Raw genomic sequence first — 14,764 nt, forward strand, 5'->3', positions numbered from 1 at the left:
CACATCACAGAAAAAAAGCAGCCCCTGTTGAATGCACTACAATAACCTCTTCAGTGCTGCTTCCCAGAGTAAAAAAGCAGGTGATTAATTGTTTTACTGTACGGTGCTCTATGCCTCTATGAGAAATGCATTAACATCAGCAGATAGAAATATAGGTCAGCCTGTTCCAATCCACACAACGTGTGAGAGATATTCCAGCCTTCAGAAGTGGCCGGCAGTGGTGTTACTTGTAATGAGAGCAGAAGGTCATGCTGTGATTCACAGCCTGAAAACATCACAGGCCAAGCCTCAGTTAACAGATACCCTGCAGACATGACGGGGTTCAGCACATAAAATCATATATTTGGCCCTGGAAACTGTAGCTCTTCTCGGAACCTTCCAAAAGGGAACAAATTTTATCAGAGTGAAGGCTTAAAGTCTTTCAAGTCACTCACCACATTCTGCTTGGTTGTAGCTTCCAAGGTCTGGATCACATAAAGCCTGTTCCTGCAGCGCAAGCTCTCAACATCCTCATAGCGAATATCACCATATCTCTAGGAAGAAAAGCACCATTCCATGCAATCAACTGTTGGGAGACACATCTAAACAGGTATTTTTGTCTTTCTTGCATCTAAGCACAATACAAGTATGGACACAAAGGAAGATTGCAGAAACTCTGAGGAAAAAATAATTTAATAGAACACTAACATTCTCCCTAACCAGTGTAACTTTTAAAAGAGTGGTTAAAAAGTGTTTCAGAGAGCGATGGAGAAAGAAGACACTGGAGTAGTTCCCTGTGTGGGAAGACAAAGGAAGGGATTTTACTGTGTGTTGGCTCTATACCCAACTCTGCTATCACATGGTGACTGCTACTGCAAGGCAGCAAAGTCTGATGTGCATGTTGTCAGGGATTGTTGTTCACTCAAGTGCAATTAAGAAATTAGATAAATAATTTCTGACCCATTCCTAGATACCTCTGTATTTTATGAAGGACAGGAAAGGTGTCTGAGCACTGGAGTAGAATAAGTGCATTTTACTTCAAGGAAAAGTGGGATAGGAGGCAAAAACTAAACACAAATTACCAGAGAAATAATGGAACAAATTATTAAAACAATTAAAATCTAAATAGAAACCAGGAGATCAAACAGGACAACATTCGTTATCAAGACCATGTCAAATCAATTTAATTTCCCACTATGGGGAAATCCAGTAGAACTGAAACAGCAGATAGGATTCAATTTCTCCTCTAAGTTTTTTGACACTTTTCAGCAGCACAGGCAAACAGGAATATATGGCCTAACCAGGATCAGCATGCACCATGGGCAAAACTGCTTCTAACAGCAAACTCTGAAAACAAATGAGTGATAAACAACCAAACTAGGCAGGACTGTCAGAAGCTTCTCTGCAGTGTGTTTGTTCCCTTATCAGCAATGCCCTTTAAACAAGATATGAAAAACTGCAACACAGACAAAAGAGACTAAGCACATTAACTCTGATGAAAGGTTAAAGGAACTGGTTGTATTAAATCTAGGAAAATCATAGATCTGGCAACTCCCTTTTGGGAGAGCAATCCGTAAGACTCATTCTTCTCACTTAGAGTCATGATGAGGGTGGACTCCAACTGAGCAGCCTGATCTAGCTGTCCCTGATCACTGCTGGAGGGTTGGATTAGATGGTCTTCCCATACACGTTGTTATGTCAAAAGTTACCAGTATCTGCAACGTGAAGTAATCAAACTAGCGTAACACTAAGGCTGTATTTTATCATTCAGTTAACATACTAATAATGTGAATGATGGATGGTAATACATGACCTGTGATGATCCTAGGGAACTCCATTCAGGACAGACCAGAAAGCACATTCCAGGCAGTTAAAAACCAAAAACAATAGAAAAGCAAACCTATCCCATAACCTCCAGGGTATTCAGTGAGGCTCAACAAAATACAGAGCTAAATTTCTACCAATCCAGATCAATTTTCTACCCTAGTTTGTACAATGCAACTGCACTGTTTTAAAGTAGCCCATGAAACATAAACACTGCATGGGATGCAAAAACATACCCACAAGTACACATACTTCATTTGACTCTCGGATCAGATCAGTGATGTCCACTTTTGGATGGTCACTCTTTGTATCGCTGAGGTTGGAGCCTTGCTGCACAGCTGGAGGCAAAGGACTGTCTTTGTTAGTGACACTGTCAAAAAATCTGCACAAAGCAAACACATGAGAAATGAGCAGGAACCAGTTTATCACAATAAAACAATAGCATTGGCATCTACTGAAGCAAAAGTGTGCAGAGAATGGGAAATAGCAAAGAGTATAAGAGTCAGGAGCACAAACGTGCTGTAATAGTAACAAAGATACGCAAACATGGGAACTTCCCACCCAGAGCAGGTTGTAGAGCTTCCAGTCTCGCGAGTTTTTAAGACTGAGCTTATGTGATCTAGTGCTAGCAGTAGACCCCTTTTGAGTGGGATGTTAAACTAGACCCTTGCCAAGATCCCTTCCACTTGGCATTCCCCTGCTTTTCTAATCCATCTAGCAAGGTTGTACTAAGCGGGACACAGAAAAAGGCTGTTCCTGAACTGTGAACAAGACAGTCTTAGTTGCCCCAGATGTATAAGCCAAAGACATGCCTGATCTGCACAAGCTTATCACACCTGCATAACCAGGCTAAATAGATGCAGTGGGGAGGCCACAATTTTACAATAAATACCAGGCTGAATGGTCTCATAACAAAAACTATATTTTTATCAGTAATTCTGTAGCTCCTACCCCATTCAAACACGCAACATGTAAAAGCCTCACTAAGCAGAAATCCTTATTATCAGTTCTTATGTCATAACTCATTAACTCCTATAGCACAGTAATTTGGCTGTTTTAATAGACTATGATACACAACCACAGCATCAACAACAAAATTTAGTTAGTGAAGAAAAAACTGTGCAACTTTTGTTTGCAGCACATCAGTTTAAATGTTGCCAGCATAGAACAAACACCTGGTCATAATTGAGCTAATCACTTTTTTTTTGTCTTATTTCTGTTTTAAGCCATTAAGAGCAGAGGATTCAGCAGCCTAAACTACAAGAACTGAGCTGAAGAATATGCTGCCTGTAAGTTGATGCCTGAACTGTTTGGAACAGCCATACTGTGCTTTAGATTACCTCATCATTAAGGAAAGTTGCCTTCTATACATGATATAAATTCCAAGTAAAAAGCACATTGCTTTTTCTTTAAAATTCACAAAATAGTTATGGCTTTAAAAAACTTAAATGTTCTTAATTGTTGCTGGGATTCTCAGAGGATCCAGGCGCTTTCCAGCCACCTCTTTCAGAACACATGAACACTAATTCCTTTGAAGTCTTTGGAAGTCTTGGCCAGATGTCTTCTCAGCTACCTCAGAATGACTTTCTATATGCAATTATAGCAGCTGCTATATAGCCTCAAAGAGTAACAGTTATACTGATACCTGTTGAGAACAGTGACTGCTTCTGCATCATCCTTACAAGTGAGCAACTTCTCCATGTTGTATTCCAGCACTGCAAGGCCCAGCTGCAAGATTGCCTTTATTCCATCATAGAAGAAACAGTCCACCACATTGACTGCACTTTCAATTGGCAGCACACTGATAAAAAGGGTAAGGAACCAGGAGAGAGAGACCGAGGAGAAAAAAGTCATGTCCGTCATGTGGTCTGTCAACTGAGGCAGGTGAACCCTGATGAGCTCCTCAAACACTGCCTGATCTACCAAGGCACCTGCAGGGAAAGGATAACAAAACCACCACCCAAATCTTAATACAGAGAAGCACACTTTTCTCAGAGCACCAGCCAGAAACAAAGTTCCTGTCCTGGTGCAGCTTTGCTGTACAAGCACACACAGGCCCAGCTGCATGGAACCATTGGCTCCTTCCCCCCTGCTGGAAGCTGAGCACTCCATGCATGGGGCCAGAGCCTTGGGCATGCTTGAAGAGTGTTAGCACTTTGGTGAGCCCATGGCTGCTTCCAGTGACTCTCCTGACAGCCAATACACTCTACAATAAGAGGGGAGCTTCACACCCCATTTTCTTCTAGCATCTACACCTGTAAGAAGTGCATATGAGAACAAAGTCTTAGTCTGGACCTGGAGTAACTCCTTTTCTTTTATCTAAACTGGCTAAGTTTCAAATAAATAGTATGAATTGCAGTTATAATTCTGAAAGAACAGTATAACAATCTAACTGACTACTTCCTGAGTAGTTATGCCTAGAATACTGACGATATCTGAAAATCACATCCACACCTATTTAAGGAGGAGTCATGGGATGTTCTCTGTAATCTCCCCTTTCTACTCCACAATATCAAACCAAATGCAATGGTTTCTCTCCACTGGACAGTCTTCAGCTCATTCCCTACAGTTGTTCTTAATGAATAACCATTGCCATTCAATATAGACAGACATTCAATTCAAGATAGATGAAAAGGCAGATGGATGTTACCAATGATCCGGCGATTGAAATAATCTGGGAGCATCCTTTCACACACAGCAACCAAAAGCCAGAATGCTTCCTCCTCTTTAGCATACAGCAGGAGCACTGATGTCAGAATATTCATTGCCTGCAACATTTACACAGGAAAGGAAACATTTATGAGAAAAGATGGTGAAAACACACCTGTTATAATTTCTTAGAATTTATATTTCTGAAAGCCTTTACAGCACATTTTTAAAGTGCTGGGATAACCTACAGCCATGTCCAGGATAAGAGTTCTACTTCTATGTTACTAAATACAGAACAGAGTATTTAAACTACATTAAAATATTTTTAAGTGCTATATGTCTAATTAGAATGCAAATAGATATATGCAGTGGACATGACAACATTTATAAAGCAATTCAAGTACAGTGTAAATACTAATTTTACACAGTGGGATGAAATAAGCAAAGTAACCACTGAGCAAGAAAGTATTCCACATCTCTGTGACAGATTTTATGAGGTGCTACCGCACTGCCATCATGAGCTAATATTTAGACAACCAATATTTAGACTCTCAAAACTACTGTACCTGACAATATCCAATTTGTGGATTCCTGTATGCATAAGCTGTAAGAACTCTCCTGAGTGCAGAAATTCCTGTGTCACCTTGAAAAGCAGGATGTTCAGGTAAGGAGCGACGTAAATCTCGTTCAATTTCATCAGTAGCCAAAGTACATGTTCCTAAGGACTTTTCCACCAACTCAGTGTAATAACCAGGGTTGGATGCCATATCATTTACAGCACCTGCCAATACATTGCATTGCAAGGTGTTAGAGGACAACACTAAAGCAGTTATTTGATCTTTTGCAATTTATATAAATATTTTGGTGATTACTGAGGTACCTCATGAATCTCCAGCTATAACTGAAGTAATGAGTCAGGTAATTCTACCGAAATTAATGGAATTACTCTGCAATGAAAATTGCCAACGATGACCCCCAAAATTAATCAATTATAGTTGTTATGCAATACCTGAGAAAAGTAGCCAGAGTTCTCCTCTTAATGCCTCTGGGATGCCTCTTACAACTAGGTCTCGAGTCTTCTTTGTTCGAAACATACTGACCCCATGGCCCCTTTCTGCAAACAGGATGTTCCACGACTGTTCCTTCATTTTCTCTTTCAACTGCAAAAAGCAGAAGATAACAACCATTCAGTACACTGCTAGATTCTCCCCAAGTTTCAGCCAACAAAAGTAAATTTTGCTCCCAGTTATATTCATATAAACTGGAAATTGCAGCGTTGGCATCCATATTGATGTGTGAAATGAATGCTGAAGCAAATCAGAGCAAAATCCAGCCTGTGCAGAGCACAAATTTAGCACAAAATGCCATCTCATACATGACCTACTATTCTTTAAAGTATGTTTATACCAGATGGCACAGAAGGTAGGTCTAATCCAGTATCCCATCTGACAGAAACCAACAAGTGCCACAGCACAGTAAGGTCAAACAGACATTTCTCTGAAGCAAAGCAATTGTTGATTGGGTGCTCCAGCTCATGAGAGCCTCCAGGGCTGAGACAGGGTGAATGTCACCACAACAATTTCCATGCATGCAGCACTAAGATTTAATATTATTAAAGAAATTACAGGTGTTGAAAGGAAAATTAGATTTTGTTCACTTTTGTTCAACACACTGTAAAAAAGCAGAATTTAAAAATTTGGACTCCCTTTTGTCCTGCCCAAAGGGTGTTTATTTTCTGAGATTTCTAATATAAAAGATTTCATCTCCTAATTTACCAATTTCCATTGCAAGACTTATTTTGAAATAAAACTTGTCTTCTTGCACACACTATGGAGAAGCAAAAATTGGATGTTCTGCTGCAAAAACAACTACATAAACATCCTTCAGAGCATAACTTTGTTAGACAATGGTGTGAAAGAATCAAAAAAGGAAGAAATTAAGTCAATTTCTTATAACTTTTTCCTTGCTCCCAAAGAGTTTGTAGTGACTTTGTATCTTGAAAATTCAGATAGAAATGTAACATGTTCACTATCATAAAACAAACAGCCAACTCTTCCCTGAGGGGTGGAAGAGCAGGAGAAATTAACTCCATGAAGATAAGGCATATCATTATTAAACAAGATGAGCAGAAAATTGAATGGAGCCATGAAGAAGCACCCTGTGGACTCCAAATACAGAAAACGCAGATGAAAGAAGACTGGCAAAGCCCCAGAGGAAATCAGCAGCCTGGCTGGAATTCATTTTGATATATTTGTCCTTTCCAATTCAATTCCAAAACCTGTTGGTTATTTTATCCCTTACCATTTTAGAGTCGAGGTTCTCAGCATCCTGAGGATGGTAGACAGTCATTAGTGCTTCTGTACTGACAGTTTTGCTGTTGTCTCTCTGGCCCGTCTTTGACTGTCCTGCACCAAAATCCTTTGGACTGTCAGTGGCAGAACCAGCTCCAACCTTGAAAAAAATTTAACAGTGGTACTCATAAATAAACAGTCTTCCATGAAGCAGTACTGATACCAGCCCACCATTATTTATTATATTAAGTTACAGGTACCAGATACAGACTTCTAAAATAAATGAAAAACAGCAGTCCCTGCTCTGCACAGCTGGGCTTTCAGGAGGCTGCACTTGCAAAAAACAAAATTATGAAAGGACAAATATTCATAATGAGAACTGAGAATATGAAGCTAGAGAGACCTGAGCATCCATCACCACGAAAAAAATCCCATTCATACAGTGAACTATATAGAAAACCTCAGAGCATTTAAAAATCAGCATTAGAGCTGGAGTTGTTTTCCAAAACCTGATGAAAAACAAGGTAAAAGAAACCAAAACAGAATGCATTCACAGTAGCACCATTGTTTAATCCATTCTCCTTCACATGGGCACAGTTGCTTATTTTTCCAAATCTTAAAACCATGACTTATTCCTACGAACAAATTCTAAGAAATTAGAATCACCAGAGCAGTTACCTCAGTACTTATGATGTGCTGTGGACTTGCAGTTGCATTGCATTTCATTCTGAGCTTTGCCACAAGCTGCTCAAAATCTCTCACCTCCGTGAAACGAAAAGCTGTTTTTCCTTTGGTACTAATGCTGACTCCTCTGTTGGCTGGATCTGCCTTATCCACCCCTGTGACCTATGGAACCAAAGACCCATAAATCAAGCAAGAAATTCCACCTGCTTACTTATAAAAGACAAAACCTGTTAAGAATACATGTGCAAATGAAACAGTGTATGAAGCACCACACAAGCAGACTTGGTAACACAAGTTACAAGCTGAAAGCTCTGTTGCAGGTAGCTATTTTAGCAAAAGGCACTAAGTATTATGCAATAGATTTCTGACAGAGTAACAGAAATCTTTGAAAAGGTTTTCCCAGCTGTGAGTGCTCAGCTTATTTGAAATCCTTGTCTCCTTCACTCGCTGAAGCTGTTGCTTTTTTTCTTACCACCCAAAAGCAGAGAAAACATGACTTTTGTAAGTAATCAAATGAAACATGTTTTACGAGACTGAATTTCCACTGAGAACGCCCTGTCAAAACAGCTGTCATAACACATGACAGCTGGAGCTGACTTTAATTGCCCTGATGGAACAGTTACAGATTAGAGCAGTTAATACACTTTAATCATGCAAGTACAAGTGTGACAATCATGAGGATCTAGAGTGACTGGCATTGCTGATGCATTCATGTTGTTAGAGGTAAAGAATGGAAAACCACTGAGCACACTGTTAGAGGTAAAGAAGGAAAGACCACTGAAATGAGGTAACTTGCAGTACTGTAGAACAAATAATGAGGGTCCCACAGTCCACAAGAATAAATTTAGAGCCAGCTCCTTTAACACAGCCTGTTCTGTTATGGAAGTCTCTATTGATTGCAGCACTAGTTATAGATAATCAAATAAATTGTTTTACCTAGGTGGGGAACACCAAGTGTATTGCTGAAATTAGTACAGCTCACCCCCTGTGTCAGGTGTCTTATGTCAAACAGTGTGTACACAGAGCATGTAAAGCAATTACACAGCAATTATAGAACCTGGGTAATTTGGAGGCTGTTGTAAAATGTGTCTGGATGTTGATGAAAAGCTTTTAACACTGGAAGACTGAAATGTGCAATGTCCCAGACCACATGAAGTCAAGACAGGAATGGAGAGGGCTTGCTGTTTTTTCCCAGAGATTATTCTGCAGTCTACTATAGTACTCTATAGAAACTCCAATGCTGTGTCCTTTGCTATATGGTTCTTATTTAGCCTGTTAAAATTATCAGATGTAATGGCATTGCTACTTGTTCACTTGACAACTGGATTTTTCTGCAGACTTTTGAACAGACAGCACTGCTCAACTGCTGAAAAAACTGCACTACTGAGCTAAGAAACACAGCAGAGTGATTACTAATCTTCAAAATCATTTACCCTCCACAATTCTTTATTGATTATCTTGAGAATGTCTCATTAACTCACCTTCAAGTAGTAAGCAAGAGCTTTTTCATTTAAAAAAGAAATATTAAAGAATTTGGATTCTGTACCAAGCTACAGAAATAAGAGTACACAGAAAAGGGAAAGAAGACAGAGAAACAAATCTGAAACATGAAAGCAGTTCTAGAAACCTACAAACTAAATTCCTACATGCAATATCCAGGGTAGGAGGAAATACATGAAACCACATAAAGTAAGGAGATTCTAATGAAAATCTACTAAACTGCCATTAAACTACACAAGTGCAAAACTGCTGGTATAACTCACTCCGACTTGTAGTTTGCATTACCTCTCTCAATGGAATGATTACACTGCACAGGCTGCCATCCTGGCTAGCAAAGCAAATGTAGTTTTCTGAAATGCACATTTTCCCATGGGTGTTGTAATGACTGAAAGGAACCCATAAAAAGCACTCATGAACTTCCTTCAATGTCTCTTCTTTAGGTAGTCTGAAAAATGCACTAAACTGCTCACTGTGGGCACGGCTCTCCAGGCCTCTGGATAAAAAACAAAACAAAGTGGTAGAAAAGAGAAAAGAAAAATTAATTAAGTTTTAAATGTCTTTACAAATACAAGTCAAAAATATCTTGGGAAAAGACAGTAAAACATCATGTTCTCCCATAACCTATGGGATCAGTCTGGAGGGTTCAATGTTTTTCTTGAAGAGGCAACAAAAGGCAGGACTACACCTACCTGTAAATCACTTAACAAAGTATTTAAATATGTCAATAAACAAGACCAGATTCAATCATGTTCTTACACAGCAGAGCACTACAGGGCCTACAGGTACTGCAGAAAAGATACTAATAGCATAATGTGCTCTGTTTCTCCACACATCAGAATAATCCATTTAAAACTAAAACAAGTTTTAGCTTGACAGAGGGTTAATTAGCTAGAAATGTAGCACATGTTGTAAACATCTGCCATGGGCTAATTTTTCAGAGATAGCTACAGCCAGAAGCAACGTTTTGGTTGTAGAGCAGTCTCCCTCTCCAGCATTGCTACCTAACTTTGAGGGATCAAAGGAAAAGGAAGGACCTCAACCATTAAGCTACTGATACTCATGTCTTTCCCACCACCCAAAATAATGTTGTACCTCAGGAAAGCCATGCACCCATCTGCAACTCATTGGTTTTACCACTCACCTCCAGGGGCTTTCAGAAAAGCCAGGCAGTTATCAATTACATGTTTATTAAATTATTTCTTCACCACCTTATCCTTCCTCACCAGGTATCTCTGGAGACACTGCAGCTCTAATCTGAATTTTCTAATGCTAAATACTGCAAGAACACCTTTTCAAAATTCAAGCTAATAAAAACTTTTTAGATGTAAAACCAGCCCTGAAGATTTGATTACTTCCTGCCTTCATACAAACTTTGGATCCTGCTAAGTAACAACAAATTACAATGCCTCACATGGCAGTTGGTCCAACATTTTAGTGAGACGCTTGGCTAAGACAACACCAACTTTGCTGATATTTACATATCTCCTTGAGACAAGGATTCTCTTCCTCTTTGCCTAAACAAATACTGGGCCCAGAACAGATAAACCCTAAGTAATACATTACCTCTTGGTGATCTGCAGAGGGTCATGAAGGACTGGATCATTCTCAAATGTCTCCTTGTCAAAAAGCCTTCTAACTGCATAGTTTGCCAGCTGTTCCATGAGAAGGAACGTTTCACTAATGTGCAAAAACATGGAAAAATAATGATCTTCCCCACGGGAGCACACATGAATACTCTCCGTCAGAATCACGTTGGAAGTTTTCTCAAGTCTTGATATTTCATCCCAAGAGACAATAAGTTTTACTGAAAATAAAAATGTAAGGACATGTGAGTCACTTCTCAGTATCTGCTTGTGTTAAAAAAAGCAGTAGTAGCAGCACTAATAAAATATAATTAACCAACACAGTCAAATGATAACACACTTGGATAGGACTACAAACTAATAAGCACAAAATACATTCTCTTCACATTTCTTAAAAAATAATTCCATTAGAAAGAATTTTATAGAACACCATTAAAACACACACTGTGTATGACAACACAAGTTTACATCACGTTTTTCTTGCTCTTTTGTGAAAGTGAAAACGGCAAACATCATATAAGCCAACCCCCTTCAACAGCTCACCAATGGGGCTTCTTAAATTAATTCCATCATGTATTGGCATGTAGAGGAACTGTGCCCATTAGCTATGGCATTTCTCAATGAAGATCAGAATCAGCTTTGAAAGGATTCTACTTTTTCTTATATTTTCCACTTTTCACATAAATACAGTACACACTATTAGAGGAATTTGTTTGGGCATTTCAAACTAATGTTACACATGGGAAAAAAAAGATATGTGCAATTATCACCAGTGTGTAGTGCACCCATGTGAAATACAAAGCCCATGTGTGAAGAAATAACTCAGTCTGTGTAATCCTCACAGACTGAGTTAATGCAGCATGAACTAAAGACAATGGACAACTTTTAGCTACAGTCAACTTCTGCAAGTCTGTCTTCTCTCTAAAGCTTGAATGAAGGAAGCAAAATAATGGATATTGTGTAGTAAGTTACACAAATGTATTCATTTCCATGAATTATTTTATGTTGGCAGTTTTTGCTTATCTCTGTTGACATCTGCTCACATGGTAAAATAGTTCCCTTAGCATGTAGCAAGAATTCATCCTAATCTGAAAGATGAGCAGTAAAGCATGAAGGGAACACAGCTTAGTATGAAGGCTTACGTACTTTCTGCTCCAAGCAAAAATGAGTAGAAGCTAAGGAAGTTGGTACTAAGATAAAGCCATCCCTGACAGGGCACTCTGCCCTTCCAGTAACTGCATGAGTAGTAGGTAATCAATTTCTCCTGCTCTGGTAATCCAAAACACTTCTCAAACTTCATAAGAGCTTCACGAAATTTCTCAGGATCATCTTCTTTTACAAAAGAACCTTTTCCCTCTTCAGCAATCAAACCCTACAACAAAAAATCACATTACTTTATGTACATGTTCACGTGGGTGATTGTCATACAAGCACCTGCATGCACACAGCACAGTGTTCTCCCAACAGGACAGTAAGTTTTAGAAGGGGAAGAATACTCTGAGGATCAAATCCCAGGTCACAAATAAAATGTGCTGTTTCAGTCTCATCCACCAAGTCTCCCACACAGCTTAGGCAAGACACACATTCCCATGTCTCCTCTTCTGAAAAAGACGTATTTTCCTCACTAAATCACAAGAGCTCCTGGGCTAAATATTTAGCATATAGAGAGTGAACAAAAATAGACCATATGCTTCCCAGGCACTATTAAAATCATTGTGAAATAATTTATCAACAGTTTTAGACCCCTGCCTAAAGGCATTTGATATATCATTTACCAAGAGGAGTTTATGTCAAACAACCTTACTCAGCTGTGGGGCAGGGAAACAGGAACAATGGCACATGTTAAAGTGAACAGTCACATACTACTCAAACAGAATAGGCAGCATTATTATGCTATCCTTGGATATTTTACAGAGGACGTATTATTCATGTACAGTTAGAGGAAAAAAACACTTAGCCTTTCCCAATTATGCCATGTGCCTGTTACTCACTCTTATCTTTCCCTGGACAAAGCTCGTAATGTCTTCATTTGAATCAAATACTGATAAAGTCTTCATAACATTGTGTTCTAACCACTCCCAGTGTTCTGTTATTTCTTCTCTGCTGGATCCTGATTGGAAAAGAAAGTATTGCTTTAAATTAGGACAGACTTTAATCATTTCACTACAAGTATTAATCAAGAGATTATTTAGCAAATTCCCAATTTGCAGAGTAATTTAGATACACAAGTCAAAATCACAAGTCTCAAATTTGTTACCTCTTGTGAACACTGAAAATACATTTGATGTACATGATACATGTGCACTGCTGTGTTTTTGTCTTTCAAGCCCTTTATGCAGCTCTATTTCTAGCCTTTAAGTCCAGAAGCACCTCAGCTTTGTCAACATTATGTGGCTCAGTGCTGAAGCCTGACTTGGACTGACAGTTCCTTCCTCTCCACAGCACCTCCCCAACAGGGACAGCACAGCACCACTGCAACACCCCCAGTCTAATAGTCCAGAATGTAAGAAATGTGAGACCAAACCCATGAGGCTCAGCAGGAAATTAAATCTGTGCCTTTGATATATCCTCAGCTTTGATCACTGGCCTGTAACAGTTTCCAGAGCAGAACTTCAAGACTGGAATCTGCTGTGCAAAATCCCTCCTAACATGTGAAGATGTCAAGCAAACATCACCATAACCAGGGAGGCAGCAAGGATTGATATGAGATGAGTGAAACGGCAGGGTTTCAGCAGATCCAATACAAAGTCAGTGCTTTAAAGACAGGTGGCACCCCGTGAGATGCTGGGGGACAGGGAGAGGGTTTGAATAGGGTTTGACATAGGTTTGAATAAAGTCATTCTAGAATGTAAATTAATTGGGAGCTTCATCCTCCACAAGAATGCTCACCAATCAAAGCAGACAGTGTGGTCACATACTGTCAATACCCTCAAGCAAGAACACACCTTTAACAATTGCTTTTTCTCAGCTTACTTTGTAAAGGGTAATTAAGCAACTTTCAGTGGACTCCACAGAATTAATTAAAGTGGCCCTGTGAATGAATGAATAGAAATTGCTCTAAATACAGTTAAACAGTCAGACTGCATTACACCGGGTTTGCAACAACACTTAAAAAATTATATGAAGAGTAATTAACAAAGCAATTACATTGCAAAAGTAATTATTTTTCTCCAGCTACACATGTAGACCAATCATTTGAGTCACAATGTGAATCAGAGGCACAGAGGTGACCCAGGAATGATGAAACTTTTTAGTATTGTTTAAATGGTTTAGGAGCACTGTTTCAGACCCTTAATATATAATAGCAAGAACAAACTGTCATCTCTTCAATTTCTTCACAGAAGAAACAATCTAATACAGAGGACAATTATATTATGTAGCTTTCTGTTGTGAAGTATATTTATGAAGCACACAATTGATATAAATTCAGTCCTAAAATGAAGATTACTATTTGTATTTTCCCAAAGGCTGACCTGATGACAGTAGAATTCCCCAGAGCATACTTCCAACTCACTTATCAAAGTACATTTTTGATAGCCTATCACCAGGTCTTGACTTCAGAAGTGGTCCTGAAATGTTACTTACTGTCAATTCACAAACTGTTCAAATTCTATCCACTTTATAAGGCTGCCCTTTGGAAGTGACTTGCAATTATGTTAAATTAAAGCCACAAGAACAAATGTGTATTTACTTTTCCATTCCCTATGGATTAATAACACATGACAAAGACATGGAACTGTGTCAAGTTATCCGTGCAGCTCATAGAAGAAAAGATTGTACCTCTGTCACTGTAATAGTGCCCAAAGGCTTTGGCACCTGAAGGACTCCTGCAGAAGGCAGACAATGAGAAGGTGTAACAGGAAGAGTCCATAGACTTATTCTGAAAAACTGGAACCACACACTGCCGTCAAGCTCAGGCTTGCAAATGTTTTTAAACCATTTAGAGGTCACAAGAATAAATAATGATGTGAGAGGATTAACCCAAAAATTGATCCCATACTTTGCACCCTCCTTTTCCACCTTCTGGACTCAGCTGGCTCCCAGAGCACAGTACATACCACAGGCGATGGACCAGTAGACTTGGGAGTCTGGGGTCTGGTGCAGGATGCGAAATGGGGCCACTTTCGACGTCGAGTCCAACACTGCATCTAATGTTCCCACAAGCAGACCTGTTGTGTTCAAGAAAATGTACACAGCACAGTGAAACTCGAGTTTTGAAGCATACACTCCTATCTGATTCATTTCTTGGGGAAC

The 14,764-nt window shown here is 39.2% G+C and overlaps 1 protein-coding gene across 1 annotated transcript in view; it reads right to left on the reverse strand.

The window, feature by feature from the left end:
- The window catches only part of TBC1D8B (TBC1 domain family member 8B), a 29,300-nt gene that overhangs the window by 8,179 nt on the left and 6,357 nt on the right, over positions 1–14,764 (reverse strand). Inside the window, exons 2-14 of the mRNA XM_085060336.1 lie at positions 14,569–14,679; positions 12,502–12,620; positions 11,657–11,882; positions 10,491–10,731; positions 9,213–9,420; positions 7,422–7,589; positions 6,754–6,903; positions 5,462–5,612; positions 5,019–5,233; positions 4,454–4,571; positions 3,449–3,734; positions 2,056–2,185; positions 435–533 (exon numbers count right to left, since the gene is read on the reverse strand). Of these exons, the coding sequence (XP_084916462.1) occupies positions 435–533; positions 2,056–2,185; positions 3,449–3,734; positions 4,454–4,571; positions 5,019–5,233; positions 5,462–5,612; positions 6,754–6,903; positions 7,422–7,589; positions 9,213–9,420; positions 10,491–10,731; positions 11,657–11,882; positions 12,502–12,620; positions 14,569–14,679 (2,222 nt within the window). The remainder of the gene's footprint in view (positions 1–434; positions 534–2,055; positions 2,186–3,448; positions 3,735–4,453; positions 4,572–5,018; positions 5,234–5,461; positions 5,613–6,753; positions 6,904–7,421; positions 7,590–9,212; positions 9,421–10,490; positions 10,732–11,656; positions 11,883–12,501; positions 12,621–14,568; positions 14,680–14,764) is intronic.

This window comes from Lichenostomus cassidix, chromosome 4A (genome assembly GCF_008360975.1).
Source record: "Lichenostomus cassidix isolate B80296 chromosome 4A, HeHo_3.0, whole genome shotgun sequence".
NCBI classification, from domain to species: Eukaryota; Metazoa; Chordata; class Aves; order Passeriformes; family Meliphagidae; genus Lichenostomus; species Lichenostomus cassidix.